Source organism: Pteronotus mesoamericanus, unplaced genomic scaffold (genome assembly GCF_021234165.1).
Source record: "Pteronotus mesoamericanus isolate MK-2021 breed Mesoamerican mustached bat unplaced genomic scaffold, CSHL_Meso_final contig_73, whole genome shotgun sequence".
Lineage (NCBI taxonomy): Eukaryota > Metazoa > Chordata > Mammalia > Chiroptera > Mormoopidae > Pteronotus > Pteronotus mesoamericanus.
The window spans coordinates 30306004-30323535 of record NW_026555245.1 but is presented as its reverse complement, the minus strand read 5'-3'; the positions used below and the strand labels follow the sequence as shown (position 1 = coordinate 30323535).

General features: G+C 34.8%; 1 protein-coding gene across 4 annotated transcripts in view; it reads left to right on the top strand.

Moving 5' to 3' along the window:
• Window positions 1-17532, top strand: part of PSIP1 (PC4 and SRSF1 interacting protein 1) — a 39390-nt gene that overhangs the window by 9867 nt on the left and 11991 nt on the right. For all 4 annotated transcript variants that reach the window (XM_054583179.1, XM_054583182.1, XM_054583181.1 and 1 more), the window contains exons 4-8: window positions 8129-8267; window positions 10405-10509; window positions 11547-11609; window positions 15512-15608; window positions 16639-16714. In XM_054583179.1, the coding sequence (XP_054439154.1) occupies window positions 8129-8267; window positions 10405-10509; window positions 11547-11609; window positions 15512-15608; window positions 16639-16714 (480 nt within the window). The remainder of the gene's footprint in view (window positions 1-8128; window positions 8268-10404; window positions 10510-11546; window positions 11610-15511; window positions 15609-16638; window positions 16715-17532) is intronic.

Here is a 17532-nt window from a genome sequence, read left to right as displayed (position 1 = left end):
TGTTAACAAATAAACAGAACTTCCAAATTTTGTCTGCAAATGTAATTTATAAGACCCTATGTGAACTAGCCCATGCTTATTACCTCTCTAACCTCATCACATTTTTTTTCCACTTTTTACATAAATATGTTTCATCTCAGGCCTTTTTTTCTTGTTTTCCCTTTATTGGAAAATGCCTTCAGATTTTTAAAGATCGGATGTCAGCTCAAATCCTGTTATTTGAAAGGATATTATTCTAGTTCTCTATAAAATCTAGACAAGTAAAATGAAGATGGTGTTTTTGCTACTTTTATCTCCTTATTGCCCCCCCCCCTTTTTTTTTTTAATATAGTGAGGTTGGATGCTTAGCTCTAGGAACTGTAAAACTATCATGGGCTGTTGTAAAACCTGCCTAATGTACAGATTTAGGAGGGTAGATGAACAGGGAGGTACTGGCAGTGTCTAATTTTTCATGTAACCTGTCCTCAGAAAAGCAGTGAAGAAATGAATCATAGAATAGGATTTTCTTCTGCACTGTTTTTTTTGTACAACTTCTGTCCTATAGCCAAAACTGCATGTGTTGGTGTGGGATTTTGTATAATTTCACATAAGCCTTATACCAAATAATGAGGAGAGGAACTGTTCGTTCACCTTTGTATACCAGCAAGTTCATGGCTCATAGATGTATATTAAATTGTCTGTTGAATCATACTCTATTACAAAAGAATGCATGCTGTTATAAAATATAAAATCCAGTTTTAGAACAGTATGTTTCATATTTTGTGATTTAATGAGAAATCACAGAAGAGCAGCATAGAGCCAATATTTTATAAATAGAACTGGCTGTTTAGTAATTTTTAGCAACAGGTATATGAGTTTTGAGTTCGGTATCTTTAGCTCTGATAAGTATTCTCATTTTTTATATGTGGCTTCTGTTTCGCTTTAAAGGAAGAGTTCTAAATGTGATCACTGAGCTTTGATCTACTAGAAGATATACACATTGTTTACAAAAAAAAGTGAATTTAGAAAAATATCTGCTTTTCTTTGTTGTCTGTGAAAATTGGAATATACAGGAACACACGGCTTTTAGGAGTATGCCATGTAACAAACACACTTGGAAGATTTAAGTTCATTCAGAATTATAAAATTAGTACTGTAGTCAATGATCTGTTACTTTCTGAGGATAATTTACCTTAGCCTTGGTTCTTAGGGGATTTGACATTGATATTTGAAGTCTGAATTGCTATGGCATCAATATTAGTAGACGTTTCAAAGACTACAGTGCATAAAAGAAACCCTGAAACCTTTTCAAGGAACATTGTAAAGAGTCAAGGCTCTGCTGTTTAATAGTTAGGTGACCTTGCTGAGTCAGTTTATTTTTCTGGCTATCAGGTTTTCTAATCTTTAAAATGAGAGGTTTGTTGTTTTGTTTTGTTTTGTTTTTTAAGATTTTATTTATTTATTTTTAGAGATGGGTAAGGGGGAGAGAGACAGAGAAACATCAATGTGTGGTTGCCTCTCATGCAGCCTCCCAACCCACTGGGGATGTGGCATGTGCCCTAACTGGGAATCGAACTGGCGACCCTTTGGATTGCAGCTTGGCACTCAGTTCATTAAGCCACACCAGCCAGGGCTAAAATGAGGATTTTTGTGATCCTCTAATGTTCCTTACAGCTCAGGAATTTGGTGGGTAACTTAACTTTGAATTGTTGTGTATCTTCTCATTGTTAAAATTCAAAAAATATTTTACTGTTTATGCTATTACAGTTGTCCCAGTTTTTCCCCCTTTGCTCCCCTCCACCTGGAAATCCCTAACTCTCACAGGCAATCCCTTGCACTACTGTCCATGGATCATGCACATCCATGTTTTATTGTTAAATTTTTTTTATTTTGGTGTTTTCCAAGATGGAGGTGTAGGTAGATATACTCTGCCTCTTCACACAACCAAAAGAAGGAAAACAACAGATTTAAAAACAAAAAATAACCAGAACAGCCAGAAAATTGAACTGTATGGAAGTCTTACAACCAAGGAGTTCAAGAAGAAACATTCATCCAGACTGGTAGGAGGGGTGGAGACAGGCTGCCAGGGTAGAGAGGATGCACAACAAGGCGGTGGCCAGAGGACCAGGCAGGCGAGGGGCAGCTGGCAGACAAGGCGGTCCCACATTTGCATAGGGTTAAACTGGAGGAACAGTTGGGCTGCAAGACAGACTGTGCAATCCAGGGTTCCAGTGTGGGAAAAGAAAGTCTCAAAAGCTCTGGAGGTAAAAACTTGCGGGAGTGGCAGCAGCAGGAAAAACTCCCAGCCTCACAGGGGAGTTCATTGGCGAGAGATCCACGGGGTCTTAAAACATACACAAACTCATTCACCTGGGAATCCAGCTCTAGAAGGGCCCGATTCATTTCTGAGTAGCAGGGGAAGTGACTGACAGCAGGGGAAAGCTGACCAAGAGCCAGGCAAGCGGCATTGTTCACTCTTGGACCCCTCCCCCACGCATAACATCGCAACGCAGCAACCTGGGTTGCCCTGCTCTGGTGAATACTAAGGCTCCGCCCCTCCCAATGTAACAGGAGCACTGAGACAAAGAAATATGGCCCAAATGAAAGAACAGATCAAAGCTCCAAAAATAGAACTGAGCGATGAACAGGTAGCCAGTCTCTCACATGCACAGTTCAAAACACTGGTAATCAGGATGCTCACTGAAGTGGTTGAATATGGTCGCAAAATGGAGGAAAAAGCAAAAGCTACACAAAGTGAAACAAAAATATACAGGGAACCAACAGTAAGGGGAAGGAACCCGGGACTCAAATCAATGATTGGGAGAAGAGAGAAACATTCAACCAGAACAGAATGAAGAAACAGTTCAAAAAATTGAGAGGCTTCGGATCTTCTGGCACAACTTTAAACGTTCCAACATCTGAATCATAGGAATGCCAGGAGAAGAAGAGGAAGAGCAAGAAATTGAAAACTTATTTGAAAAAATAATGAAGGAGAACTTCCCCAATCTGGCCAAGGAAACAGGCTTCCAGGAGATCCAGGAGGCTCAGAGAATCCCAAAGAATTTGAGCCCAAGGAAGCACACACCAAGGCACATCATAATTAAGTTACCCAAGATTGAAGACAAGGAGAGAATCTTAAAAGCAGCAAGAGAAAAGGAGACAGTTACCAACAAAGGAGTTCCCATAAGACTATCAGCTGATTTCTCAAAAGAAACCTTGCAGGAGGAAGGGCCTGGCAAGGTTTTCAAGGACCTATATCCAAGATTACTCTATCCAGCAAAGCTGTCATTTAGAATGGAAGGGCAGATAGAGTGCTTCCCAGATAAGGTAAAGCTAAAGGAGTTCATCATCACCAAGCCCTAATTATATGAAATGTTAAGAGACTTACCTAAAAAAAAGAACAGCAGAAACTATGAACAGTAAAACAGAGGGGAGGAGGAAGAATGGGGGGAAAGGTACAGGGAATAAACAGCATAAAGAATATGTACAAAATAGGCAGGGGGAGGTTAAGAATAGTATAGAAAATGGAGAAGCCAAAGAACTTATTTGTAGAACCAATGGACATGAAATAAGGTAGGGTGGGTGGGGGGATACTGGGAGGTGGGGTGGTATAGGGTGGAGGGGAATAAAAGGGAGGGAAAAAATGGGACAAATGTAATAGCATAATCAATAAAATTTTAAAAATGAATTAAAAATTCATTTTTTAAAGATTTTATTTATTTTTAGAGAGGGGAGAAGGGAGGGAGAAAAAGAGGGAAACATTAATATGTGGTTGCCTCTCATGTGCCCCCTACTGGGGATTTGGCCTGCAACCCAGGCATGTACCCTGACTGGGAAGCAAGCTGGTGACTCTTTGGTTTGCTGGCATGTGCTCAATCCATTGAGCCACACCAGCCAGGGCTGGTAAAAAAATTTTTAAACAACATAAAAGTTCTCTACAAAGGAAACATTTTACTCATAGTTTTTAGAGACAACCCCTAAACCTGTTAATGTTTTGGTCTGTTTTCTTAGAGATTTGTACGTCATTTTAAAATGAAGTGATTTGAGGAATGAATCAGCTACAGCCACATGATGTGCTCATGGGGACTAGTGATGGCTGTCTAAAAACTAATCTGGGTCCTAGTCACCAAGCCTTGTGATTGCATCCCCAGGGAGGAGTGTCTGTTGTTAGTATTTTTTAAAATATAATTGATATTACTTTATAAGTTTGAGGTGTGTTGATTTGACACATTTAAGTATTGCAATATGATTACCTTCATAGTGCTAGCTAATAACTTCTGTCATGTCTCATAATTATTTCTTTTTCATGGTGAGCTAATGGAAGGATTCTTTTTCATCCACCATGTTTTATTTTTGTCTCATTAAGAGGCTTCTTAGTCTTTAGCATATTCTTCGACCCAGCAGTTCTTCCCCCTCCCCCTGAACAGTTTTACATGGAAATATGTACAGAGATTGAGAGATGTGTTTAATACAGCTGCATTTTATAATAGAAAATTTGATGTAGAAATGGTCTGACGATAGACAAATCAATTTTGGAATAGACATTTAGTGAAATAGTATATAGCTCTTAAGTAATTGTTGATATGAGAAGGTGTTTTAATTTGAAAAATATTTCTGGATGAGTATGTATCATATACATTAAAATTATGTGTGTGTGTGTGTGCGTGCGTGTGTATAACTAAAAGTGGCTGAAAACAGTTATCTGTAGTTGATAAAATTATGGGTCATTTTTTGTTTTCTTTGCTAGGATGTGGTATTCACTGAAAAGTAACAGCTTTATTGAGATGTCCTATAATTTATATCCCAAACAATCATTTTAAAGTGTACTATTAAATTGTTCTTGGTACAACCAGGTAATAGTGCAGCCGTTTGCACACTTCTAGAACATTTTTATCATCCAAAAAGAAACCCTGTACCCATTTTTCCTCAATTCTCCCTCCTGTCTTGCCCTAGGCAACCACTAATCTATTTGCCTTTTTTGGACATTTCAAGTAAATGGAACTATACAATATGTGGTCTGTAATGACTGGCTTTGTTTACTTAGCATGTTTTCAAGGTTTAGCTATACTGTAGCATGTGATAGTAATTTATTTTTATTGCCAAGTATTCCATTGTCCTGATCTACCATATTTATCCATTCATCAGTTGATGCTTGGATTGTTTCTACTGTTGGCTGTTAAAAATAATGTTGCTATGAACATTTGTGTACAAGTTTTTATGTGTGGATATGTTTGCATTCCTGTAGGAGTGGAATTCCTTGGTCAAAGGATAACTTTATATTTAACCTTTTGAGGAATTGCCAGACTATTTTAAAATCAGTGACACCACTTTACACCTCCACGAGGATTGTAGGAGGGTTCCAGTTTCTCCATACCTTTGCCAAGACTTGTTGTTATGTCTTTTTATAGCTATCTGAGTGGGTGTGAAGGTAGTATCTCATTGTTGTTTTGATTTACATTTCACTGATAGCTAGTGTTATTGAGTATCATTTTATGTGTGGATATTTTTTTAACCTTCTATATACCTCATAAAAGATGTCTCAGGAAGTGATGCCAACAAAAACACTGAATCTATTCCCAAAACTGAAGGTAGTGCAAAGGATAAAATGTTGGAAGCGGATCAGACTTAGAAAGGAATATGACAGCTTGCCAAAGCATAGAAAATATGTTCACTCCATATAGTAGGTGTGTGATCAGAAGGCAGCAAGCACTCTTTGAAGTACTATTGATAAGTTTTACAAAGAAAACACTATAAATCAATGTTTCCCATATTTTAAATTACAGCGTACTGTATAACTATTAGTTTTACTGGGTTTTTTTTCTCATTTCCTTGTACCCTGTCAATAATAGAGTGTTGGAAGTTTCGACAATATTTAAAGGTTATGGAACAATCATAATTGTTTCCGTTGTTAAGATTGCCTTGTGTAGTCATTTTTGTGATCTCACACTGTTAGGTAAAGTGAGGACTGCCTGTTTTGAGAATTTAGTTTGTCAGATCTATAAACACAAAATAACATCATGGCAGAATTAGTCTTCTCTTTGAATAGCTTTTAAGTTTAGAGTCATATCTAAAAATACACTATGTATGAGGATTTAAAACATTTTTCTGTAATTTTATTAAGTATTTAGTTCCTCCCACTTCTTCAATTTCCTGATGCCACTGATTTTGGGCCCTTTGGAGATTCTGCATTGTGTAAGTGTGGCTTTCCACATGGCTTCTTGGTATCCATCCTTTTCAGTCTCTTTCCAACTTCCAAATCTCTATTGGTATTTGTCTCTCTTGTTGTCTTTGGCTTTATCAGTTGTTTTTGTAGGGTTTTAGGAGTGAATTTGTATTGAATTGCTTTGTTTGAACTGAAAGCATATTTTATTTTTGGTGGAGGTTTAATTCAAGTAACTTACTTGGAATGTGAAACTGGTGATGTAGAAGGAATTGTTACTGTTTTAGCCAAATGTTAATTTTTCTAATTTGAGACTATGGATAGGAATGAATGATGCCTATTAAAAGTCTGAATTTCTGGATCAAATGAGGTGATGATTGAAGTGTGCCTTAATTGATGTGCAGTTAAAATACATGGATACAATGACTGTTCCTCAATTACAGAATTTAAGTAATGAAGCTGACTTTTATATGTATTGATTATATTGAAAAAGAGCTCTTTTTAATTGAAATTTAATCTTAAAGTCCTTTAAAATATTCTAATGTGAATGATTAGTCATTAGGTCCCCAATTCTTAAAGAACTTCCAGCTGATAAGGAATTTGTGATGTATACCTAATTAATAATCTTGAATCGTAGCACATTTTAAAAGAAATGAGTAGTAATTGAATTTCTTCCTTGCTTTGGAGAATACACATTGCAAAAAAAGTTTTACCTGCTGTGCATCTATCTTTATAGAATTGACTTTTACAGAACTGACTGACATAGGGAGATAATACGGGGTCTGTTCTCAAGAAAATAATCTGAATACATCTGTATGTGTGCATACATGAAAACAGTAGAATGTCTTCATTGGCAGATTCCATGTTTGAATTCGCCTGCTTACTAAAATGTATTTGTAATCCCAAATCAGTATTTCTGATGCTTTTGTGGTCATGTCAGTGTGCAAAATGGCAAAAAAATTGAGTAGCTTGATGCAGCCATTCCTAGCTGAGGCTAAACAAAGCAGTGCTTTTGCCATTTTGTTTCTGCTCTCATACTGTAAACAAGTGTCCTCCTTGCAGTGCCATGATTTCTGCATATTTGTGGGGTTTTCTGGTCATTTTGCTGTTTATAATGGCCCCCAAATGTAGTGAAGTGATGGTTAGTGTTCCTAAGTGCAAGAAGGCTGTGCTCTGCCTTGTGGGTAAAGTGTGTGTTACGTAATCTCTTGACTGTTAGTTCAGTGTTAATGAGTTGTCAATATTTATGATGATAAGTACTTTAAACAGAAACACACATAAACAGGTTATGTATTTTCATTTATTAACAGAAATGTGACCAGCTCCTCACAGGAACCTACCTTGTATTTTTCTTGGGACAGTGGTGCAGTATTCACTAATAAGAGTATTTGCGATGACTTTATAGACTATAATTATCACAAATACAAGAATTGACTGTTGTGTGCATGTATGAATGAGCCATTGAACCAGTTAGAACATCTGATTCCCTTATTGAAAAAATAAAATTCTTAGCACATTTATTGTATTATAAAAATGTATTTGTATATGTACAAAAACAATACATGTATACATACAGTAATATATCTTACAGAGTTTTGTGAGTTGTGTGAAATAAAATTATATTTGGAGTATATTTAAATGTATTGATTAATGTAGTCATGTCAGTTTTCATTATTGTGCATTTTATATTGTAAAATATATACAACAGAATTTCCCATTTTAACAGTTAAATGACAGTTCAGTGTCCTTAAGTACAATTTCGTGCGCCTTTTTTTTTTTAATAGGATTATGGATGTAGGAGCTTGTGACTAAATTTAATAAAAATATTCAGAATTAAATAATTATTTGTCTACCTTTTATTTATGTGAGATTTTTAATGCATTCTGGATGAAGAATTTTGGTAATTGTATGTTATGGCAGTGCTGTTTAATAACTTACCACATTTTGAGATTGCTTTGCACTCATATTTTTCCCTCTCTCCTTTTTTAGTGCTTTTTTAGGCCCAAAGGATATATTTCCTTACTCAGAAAATAAGGAAAAGTATGGAAAACCAAATAAACGAAAAGGCTTTAATGAAGGTTTATGGGAGATAGATAACAATCCGAAAGTGAAATTTTCAAGTCAACAGGTGCGTCATACTACATGATATTTAGTTTAGTATCATGTATACAGTCTTGGGGAATAATCACTATTCTAGCTGTAGGAAAATAAAAATTTAAGAACCATGTCAGTTTTCAGTTTAAATTGTCCTTACTTGTGAAGTTGAATGTTGGCCTTTCATGTCTAGATGAACTGATGAAAATATTAACTGCATGGTTAAACAGATCTCAGAAAACTTGGATAAATTGTTATTTAACTGTCTCATTGAGAGTTTATTTAATATATCATTGAATTTAAAGCTGTATTATGTACCATTCTCTTAAATTTAGGTTTATTATTTGAACTTGTTTTAATAATTTCTATACCTGTAAAATTGTATTAGAATACGATCTTCAGATGGCTTTAATACAGCACAAAAGTACTTATGGCACTGTGCATTTTATTATTTTTCATATGATCAGAGTTTTTGTTAATTTTTGTTAGACTTGAGGTAGTAAACACTAAAAGAGTATAAGTAAACCTAAAGGAGATAGCAACCAACGGAAAATTTTGCAATTTTCTACTTTTAAATCTCTCTCTCTTTTTTTTTTTTTTTGGCATGTGCCATGCTTTTTCTTTGCTTAGAAAATTTTTCAGGTGCTGTTTTATCTGGAACATTTGAAACTTCCATTGGTGCTCCTGGCTTCATTAGATAATCCTAAATGCCTTTATTTTCACCCAAAACTTGTTTGTTAAAAATTCATCATATTATAATTGCTTCTGTACTTAACTGTCATAGACTACTAACTCCATGAACGAAGAAGTTGTATGGTCCTATGTGCCTGGCATTATATGTGGGCAGAATAGGTATTCACTAAATACTTGTTGCATGAACTTAAGAATAGATGAACAGTTTCCTATCATTGTTGCCTTGACTGTATAAAGAGTCCAAAGAGGTTGAGTTGTTCCAAAACAAATATTGTATAACTTCACTTGAATCATGTGTCCTGTGACTGTACCTCCAAGCTCTTTTCATCCTCCAGATTGCCCAGCATGGATGCCCTGTCCTCTGTTCCTATCTATATACTTTATATACTTGGAATTTCTCATTTCACAATAAAATTTTTGGTAGGTTATATGCACGAAACCCAACAATGTTCTGTCTTTAACAAAAGTATGAATGAATGCTGGTGTGATGCACTCTTGTGTTCCTGGCCCAGACACATCCCCAGTGACACATTCCTAGAGTTTGGGGAAAGTGGTGATGCCCAAAGTTAAATAAAAGGAACAAGCAAAAAAATTGGCCTTTGTAATTTATTAAAATTTCTATAAGTGCTGTAAGTAATTTGGGGGCATTTTTACATTTTTTGTTACAACTTTATAATAATTTTGTGGTTTATCAGCATTACCTCTTTACAAAAGAGATGGGTTTACAGTTTGAAAGACTGGTAAAGGGAACAGAGCTAGAAAGGGTCATAGTTTGGATTCTAATGCTATTGTTTCATAGACTTGTGCTTACCCTCATCTCCCAATGTGAATTTTGTTGTGTTACTCATTTCTTTGGTGTTAATGAAAGTCTAGGGTTCCTAGATCATCTGCCTAAGTATCCACCACCTGGGGTTACTTCTTAAAACGTAATGATGCTAACTGGACTCCCATTCAGTACCTGTTAAATCAGAATCATTTAGGTTTGAGTCTCAGGAATCTGCATTTTAAATAAACTAAGTTTGAGTTACAGATCAAAGTCTTTAAAATAAAGCTAAGGCTATATGTCTTAGAGTTCATAGTTAAGCTTCTCTCTCCAGAAAGTTTCAGTAGTTGAATACAGTGTAGGTCTGTGCTGTTCTAAATCAACTTACCTTGTTGGGTAATTGTTGGTTAGAACATCAAAATGGTATTCCTTATGACTATTTTCATTTCAGCCTCATTCTTTTATCCTCTGCCCTTGTATACATTCAGTTGTAGGAATACAATACTTTAAATAGTTGTTTTCTAAAGACAGTAGTAGCATTTGAAACTCTTAAAATTGTACATATTAAAAGTGCCCTGTGGAGTAGAAATGAGGGTACTTCTCTAATCTTACAAACAGGCTTTTGATTTTTATCACTGGTAAAAAAACTAAAATTGGTAAAAAAAAAAAAAAACAAGACTTATTTTGTGATATTAATACACTCAATTATTTATAGGCATCAGCTAAACAATCAAATGCATCATCTGATGTTGAAGTTGAAGAAAAAGAAACCAGTGTTTCGAAGGAAGATACTGACCATGAAGAAAAAGCCAGCAATGAGGTGTGTTTAATTTTTGTTGTATTCTAAACCCATTTTTGTTGCAAGGAAGAAATTGTAAAATGAGATTATCACTTGATTGCAAAGTAGAGAGTAATGTTTAAAGTAGTTGGGTAATGAAAGAAAATATTTAAGATTTATTTCCTTGTGTAAATATTAAATACTGTATTGTAAAGTAACTTACATCTTTAAGATGCATGGATGTTTTTATTTGAAGTTATTTTGCTATGCAAAATATGAAGTCCAACTATAGGAGAGGGTTGCTTTTGTTAGGAATATTTTTAAAGCAAGATATTGTGTGATGGATGTACTGGAAAGGGCATTCAACTAGATTTTTTAAAACTTAGGTTTATTTCTGACTCTTTATTTGATTATCTATGAGTTGGGAGACTCATTTAGCCCTTCTAGGCCTCATAAAATGGCAATAAGATGATCTCCAAAGTCCCATCCACCTCTTAAAATTCAGAACTCTACTGTAGAAAAAGCGGTTTCATAAATTTAAATATATAAACGTCCTAGTTATACTAGCAAGTGTGACTTTTAGATTTGATCTGACAGGAAAGAATTTTTTTCTTTTTGTCAAACATACTAGCTATTATTTTAACTTTCCCCATGTTAAGACTTTAATGTTTATAATTTCAAAGGTTGGAGAAGCGAAACACATTTCCTTAGTAGTTTTAGTGAAATGTGCTTGTGACTGTTTGTTTTGTTTTTCTTTTTTTTAATTTTTATCCTCACACAAGGATGTTTTTCTTTACATTGCTTTGAGAGAGAGAGAGAGAGATGGAGCGGGGAGAGAGGGAAGGAGGCGGGAGAAAGAAATATCAATTGGCCTTCCTGTAGGCTCCCCAACTGGTGAAAAAACCTGCAGCCTAGGCATGTGCCTTGACCGGAAATCGAACCCACCACCTTTCTTGTGCACAGGATGATACTCCAACCAACTGAGCTTCACCGGCCAGGGCTGTCCTAACTTTCAGTTTAAGAAATTTCCTTTCAGTTTTGGCAGAATTTATTGAATTTATCTGTATTTTTTTTCCTAGGATGTGACTAAAGCAATTGACATAACCACTCCAAAAGCTGCCAGGAGAGGAAGAAAGAGAAAGGTAATTTATTACTGCTTAACCACAGGGATCTTAAAATGATTTGTTTAGTTGGATTAAGGAAAAGTCAGGTATCATGAAACCTTAGCATTTAATTTAAATTTTGCTTTTTACTCTAAACCTTTAATTTTTTATAGGGTAGATTATGTTTACTTATCAAAACTTTTTAGTGATGCAGCACCCTTAAGTTGAATGGTAAAGAAAATGCACTAACTTTCTTTCCTTCTAATGATGCTGTTTCAAAGTTTATCTCTATAAAATTGGTAGTAATATATACTCATAAAGTTGTTGATAGAATTAAATAAGTTAACACATAAAATAATTCATAATAATTAATACAAAATAATTACAGTGGCTCTTTATCTTGTGTGGGAGGTGTGGAAGAGGCTTATCTGGACCACCTTTAACTTAAGAGAAATGATGAGAAGCCATTGAGTCATTTTAAATTTTAGATGCCCCTTGTTTAAGCACTGTGAATGATGGTGAGACCAGTTTACTGGTTAATTAATTCAGATTTTAGTACTAACCTCACTGGTCTATGCAGAGAATTGAGCAGGGAATTTAAAAAAATAAGATCTCTGTTCTCATTGAACTTACATTTTTGTTGAGACAGACAATACATACATAAAACGAGAGAATTTGAGTTAACGATAGTGACTTGATAACTGATTAAGTTATGGAAAGCCTTACTCAAGGAGTTAGCATGAGATCGGAAGGACTAGATGCCAGGTGTTTTGGGTAGTATAAATGAAAGATAGGATTTAAGAGCACTTTTGGAAGTAAAGTTGATAGTTGATTGGAAGTGGATGTGAAGGGAGAGAGGGGCGGAGTCTAGAATGACTCTAAGGTCTTAGATAACTAGATACTGAGAATATGAGAGATGCTGATTTGGAAGCGGAGACATGGGGAGAAAGAAGTGAAACACTTGTGGAAATAAGGCTCAAGATTGTGTCTGTGTACACACACTGTTCTGACACCGAAGGGGTGAAAAGGTAAAAGTTAAAGATGCCATCACTAATATAAGGATAAAATAATAGGTGAAACTGTCAAGGTAGAAACTTTACTGTCAAGAACACAGAAATGAGAATCCTGAAGGCATATAATGGGGATAGATGAAAGGTTGCTTTGTAAAATTACTGCTGAGAATGAACTTTCATGAGAAAATCCAGGAGAGGAAGGATATCAAAAGAGAACACAGTTTTAAGAATGAGGGAGTGGTCAGTAGTGCTCTGATATAGAGGGGTCTCAGTAAGATATACAACAGGATACATATTTTAAGGTCAAGCAGTAAGGGAGGATGAAGTGTGTGGTGAATAAAATGTATAATTGTTACACTGTGCTTTTGAACAAATCTTTGAAGGAAAGGAAAAAGGCCACAGTAAGGGTTTATATGGTTAAGGGAACGTGTTTAAAATGAAAAAACAGTAGAGGAGTTACAGCTGCTGCTTTGCAAAACTAGGAAAGATCTAAATGTGGAAAGATTATAAATTATTATATGTAAGGACATGGCTGGATGAGAGAAGGGAGGGCACATTTGAAAGAGGTGACTTACCAGGAAGGAGATTGACATTTCATTCTTTTTAACATTGAAGGGAAAGGAGGAGGCTATTAAAAATTTCTACAGATACTTGAAAATTAAGGAAATTTCTTCTTGTTGGCCTTAGCCTCTCCCTTCTCGCGTATCCAACTCAAAGCAAGACTGAGTGTATGGTACAGGGTGGGTAGAAAAGAATTGAAAGTTAATGATAGTAAGGGGAGAAGAGGGGAGGGTATGACAAAAGACAGGGTGAGTGATTAATCCCAACTGAGATTGCATAAAATGAATGCATATTTTGTATAATTTTTTCAGGAACACTCAGAATAAAGCAGAGAAAGTAGTTTTCTAGTAATCCTCTGTTGGAGATTTGTGGGACAGGTGCAGCAAAACATTGCATAGAAATACTAGTCTCATGAGGTGTGTTGTCGGGGGGTGTTTTAGATAATGAAGTGAGTAGAGCCAGAAAGTGGGATAATAAAATAGAGAGAAAATTTGTCAAAGGGTTTGAGATTTCAGTGAGATCAAGTAAAATATTGAAGACATTAATTTACAGTCAGAATATTTGTATTTAAGATAAGATACATAAATATATATCTAAACATAATAGTCCTTTCTCTGGATGAAATATTTCTTATTGTTTTTTCCATGAGAAATGGATTTGACTTGAATGATTTTGTGAAAAGTCAAAAAAAAAAACACATGTCCACATTAATATATTTAGTATTGATGAATTTTTACCTCTTACTGGTATCCTCAAAAGATCCATTCTACCTATAACTTTTATGTGATGTTTTGATTTATTTGCAAAAGAAGGTATAAGTGAAGAGGTTTTATTTTGGATCTGGTCAGGTGGCCCAGTTGGTTGGAGTGTCGTCCCATACACCAAAAGGTTGCAGGTTTGATCCCTGCTCAGAGTGCCTACTGGAGGCAACCCGTGTTTCTCTCTCCTCCTCTCTCCCTGCCCTCAAATCAATAAACATGCCCTCAGGTGAGGATTAAAAAGAAAGAGAGGTTGTATTTTGAACTGAAGAGCTCAGCAGTTTGAACTTAATTTCAAAGAACTTTTGTCCTCTTAATGTCTCAATAGAAAAAAAGCTCTCATAGCCTTGAGTTCTCAATCTTTGATACCTGGGAGCTGCCTGACCCTCTGCTCCAGAGTTACTGAATCAGAATTGGGGCAGGGGCAGGGGCAGGTAGTTGGTAAATTCTTAAAATTCTAGAAATGCACCCCGAGGTAATGTTTAGGAACAATTTCCTTGAGAATAATTTGAGGATTGTCTTAGGTGAGTTGATTGACTTTTAACAATGCTTTGAATAGTTATCATTCCAATTATAAAAGCAAAATTAATGTTTAAAAAAACTAAAAAAAAGGAAATGGACAAACTCTTAAAAGTGAAATTGCTGAGTCAAATTTGCATATTTTATTGCCAGTATTTATTCATGAAGATATTTCAGAAAGCTATTTGCAGTTTATTGATCATTTCTTATCCATCATCAGTAATCAATATATGAATGGTTCTCCACATCCTTACCAGTATTGGGCATTATTAGGCATTAAATGTTTGTAAGTCCGATTATTGATTAAAAGATTTAAAATATTTTCTTCAATAACATTGGATTGTGCTTGGTTTTGCTTTATTGCCTTTATTTTTCTTGCTCTAGGTAATGCTGAATTCTAAATAATTAGGGGTGGGGAAGCAGCTCATAGTGGTCCTCCCATCCTTCTCTGTTCTCTCCACTGTTTCTTTCCTCCCTTTTCCTTTATGATCAAGATTGTACTTACCTTTGAATTAGTGGTTCCTAACCTTTGTTCTACTGTAATACTTGAATCAATTAAATTAAGGGTCATTAGGATTTTTTTATTTTCTACATGTAGTAAATCCCTCTATGGAAAATAGGAACATAGATCTCAGTCAGTTCACAAATAATATGTATACATATTAACAAAAGTTAAAAAGTAAATATCAGTAACTTAATTTTTTGTCCTTTTTAATATTAGAATGTAGAAGTATCATTTTTAGATATGTAAAGTACATTTATAAGCAGTGCATGGGTTGTTACAATGTAATTACATCGTACCCTGGTCGCTATTTTGCATCGAGAATATTACCTTTACTTTTCCAAATGACTTTTTTTAGGTTGAGAATATCTAAAAAGTTAAGTTTTTGTTTGTTTCTTAAAAATTGTTCACTAGAATTATAAGCTAAGTTTCAGGATCTCAGATGATAAGTCAGCTGTTGAAAAATAGAGATCATATGGAAATTCTGCTTATATTTGAATTTGTTATTGTAGAATGGCATATTATGGTCATTGACTAAAACTTGTAATGCCTACTATTTGATAAATAAATTAAATCTTTGTGATTCAGGCAGAAAAGCAAGTAGAAACCGAAGAGTCAGGAGTAGTGACAACAGCAACAGCATCTGCTAATCTAAAAGTGAGTCCTAAAAGAGGACGACCTGCAGGTAAGATTATTAATGTTTAAAATTCTGGCTTATGGTTAATATTAGAGATCATTTTAAGTGTTGTACCTCAGATATTTCGGAATAGTTGGAAAGACAACTGGTAATGTATAATATAAAATTTTAAAGGAGATAAACAATTTCTGCTCTGTGAAATGCAGTTTTTAAATTTGAAATAATTGCTTTGGGACTTCTCATTTTCTCTTTAATACCTATTATATTTTCCCCTAATAGTGGCAAATGAGACAGTGGTGGGATTTAAATGACATGAGTTTATTTTACCTTTTTAAAAAACATAAGCTTTCCAAATGGAGTCATAATGAAAGCAAGAGAAACAGGATTTGAGTAATTAAAGCTATTGCTATTTTAAATTATTGCATTCTTTGTTTAGGGCCCTTACAATGTGCAGCTATCATCAGCATTAAAATTACATATAAATTTCAAAGATGTAAATGCAAATATATACATAATATTTTGTATATATGAATATTGAATATAAGTGGTGCTGTGATAATTTTGTTTTATTCCATTAAAACAACAGAGAAGGATGTTCTTTTAATCCCTCTCAGCCATACTAATAACAAATTAAAAATTACTTTGTTATTCTACCTCTTCAAATTTTCTGCTGTTGCTCATTTGAACCACTGGGGGGGGTGTTCTCTTTCAAACTTAAAAAATAGTGTCTTGGTAAACTACTAATATTTTTAGTATACAGGGATGGGCAAAAGTAAGTTTACAGTTGTTTATATGGTGATGATTACAATAGCTTTTTTAACTTAAAAAAAAATGTCACAAGGGCACAGTGCACTTTGAAGTACAATGTCTGCAGCACTCATATTGACAGCCTTCATTATTTACACATTCTTATAGCCTACTTGCTACACTCAGGCACGCTTTGGCACAGAGTTCTTTATTGTTATCACTAAACCTATTTTTGCCCACTCCTGTATGTCATTTGTAATGTTTACGTGAGATTTGCATCCTGAAGAGAAAGCTGGTAGTTACATAATTTTTTCTCCCCTATACCGGTTAGCTACAGAAGTCAAGATTCCAAAACCAAGAGGCCGACCGAAAATGGTAAAACAGAATTGTCCTTCAGAGAGTGACATGTAAGTTCATTTTAAATGTATAAATAATTACGAAATAAATTAGACATTTGACTTTTAAGTAAGCATAAATCTCTCTGCATTTTTACCATTTTTATTTTACAGGAATATTTGTTATTCTGTTTTTCTAAAAAGTATGGGGAATAAATTGTTCTGCTATAAAGATAGATAATGCAGGGTAAAATCTGTAATTGGGAATATGGGCAAACTAGTATGTTTAAAGAAATTCTAGACAAAGTATTCTTGCAGCAATTCCCATGAATCTTTTTTTTTACCTCTTCCAGAATAACTTAAAAATACTGCTAAAATTATTTTTGTATGTAAATTTAAAATTTTAAAGTATTTTGCAATGATAACTACTTAGTTATCAACAAAATAACCAGGTTTTTCCCTCCTTGGCTTTCCTGGGTAGAAACTTTACCAGAAGCAGTGTGTATTTAGACAAAAACAAAACTTAAAAATACTGGCACAGAATTTCAACATAGTAACTGTAGTGAAATTAAGTTAGGTGCATAGACAGGTGACTTTGTTCTAGTTTTAAAACATACCAAATAAATCTCATTCATACCATCCTTTAGCTGTCTTAAATAATCATGGCACCAGGAACTAGAATATTTCATCATCAACACAGGCCTTGCTCTGGGAACTTAGGAACTGCCAACACAATTTATCTGTCCCCTCTACCCTTTAGACACCCAGGTAGATCTGTGATGGGGAACCACAGTAAACTTCCATTTGGGAAGGAAAGGTTTAAGAGGTGCATGGTGGTGTTCTAGGAAACCTGAAATTATGCTGGAAACATGCTGTGAGATCCCAGGTTG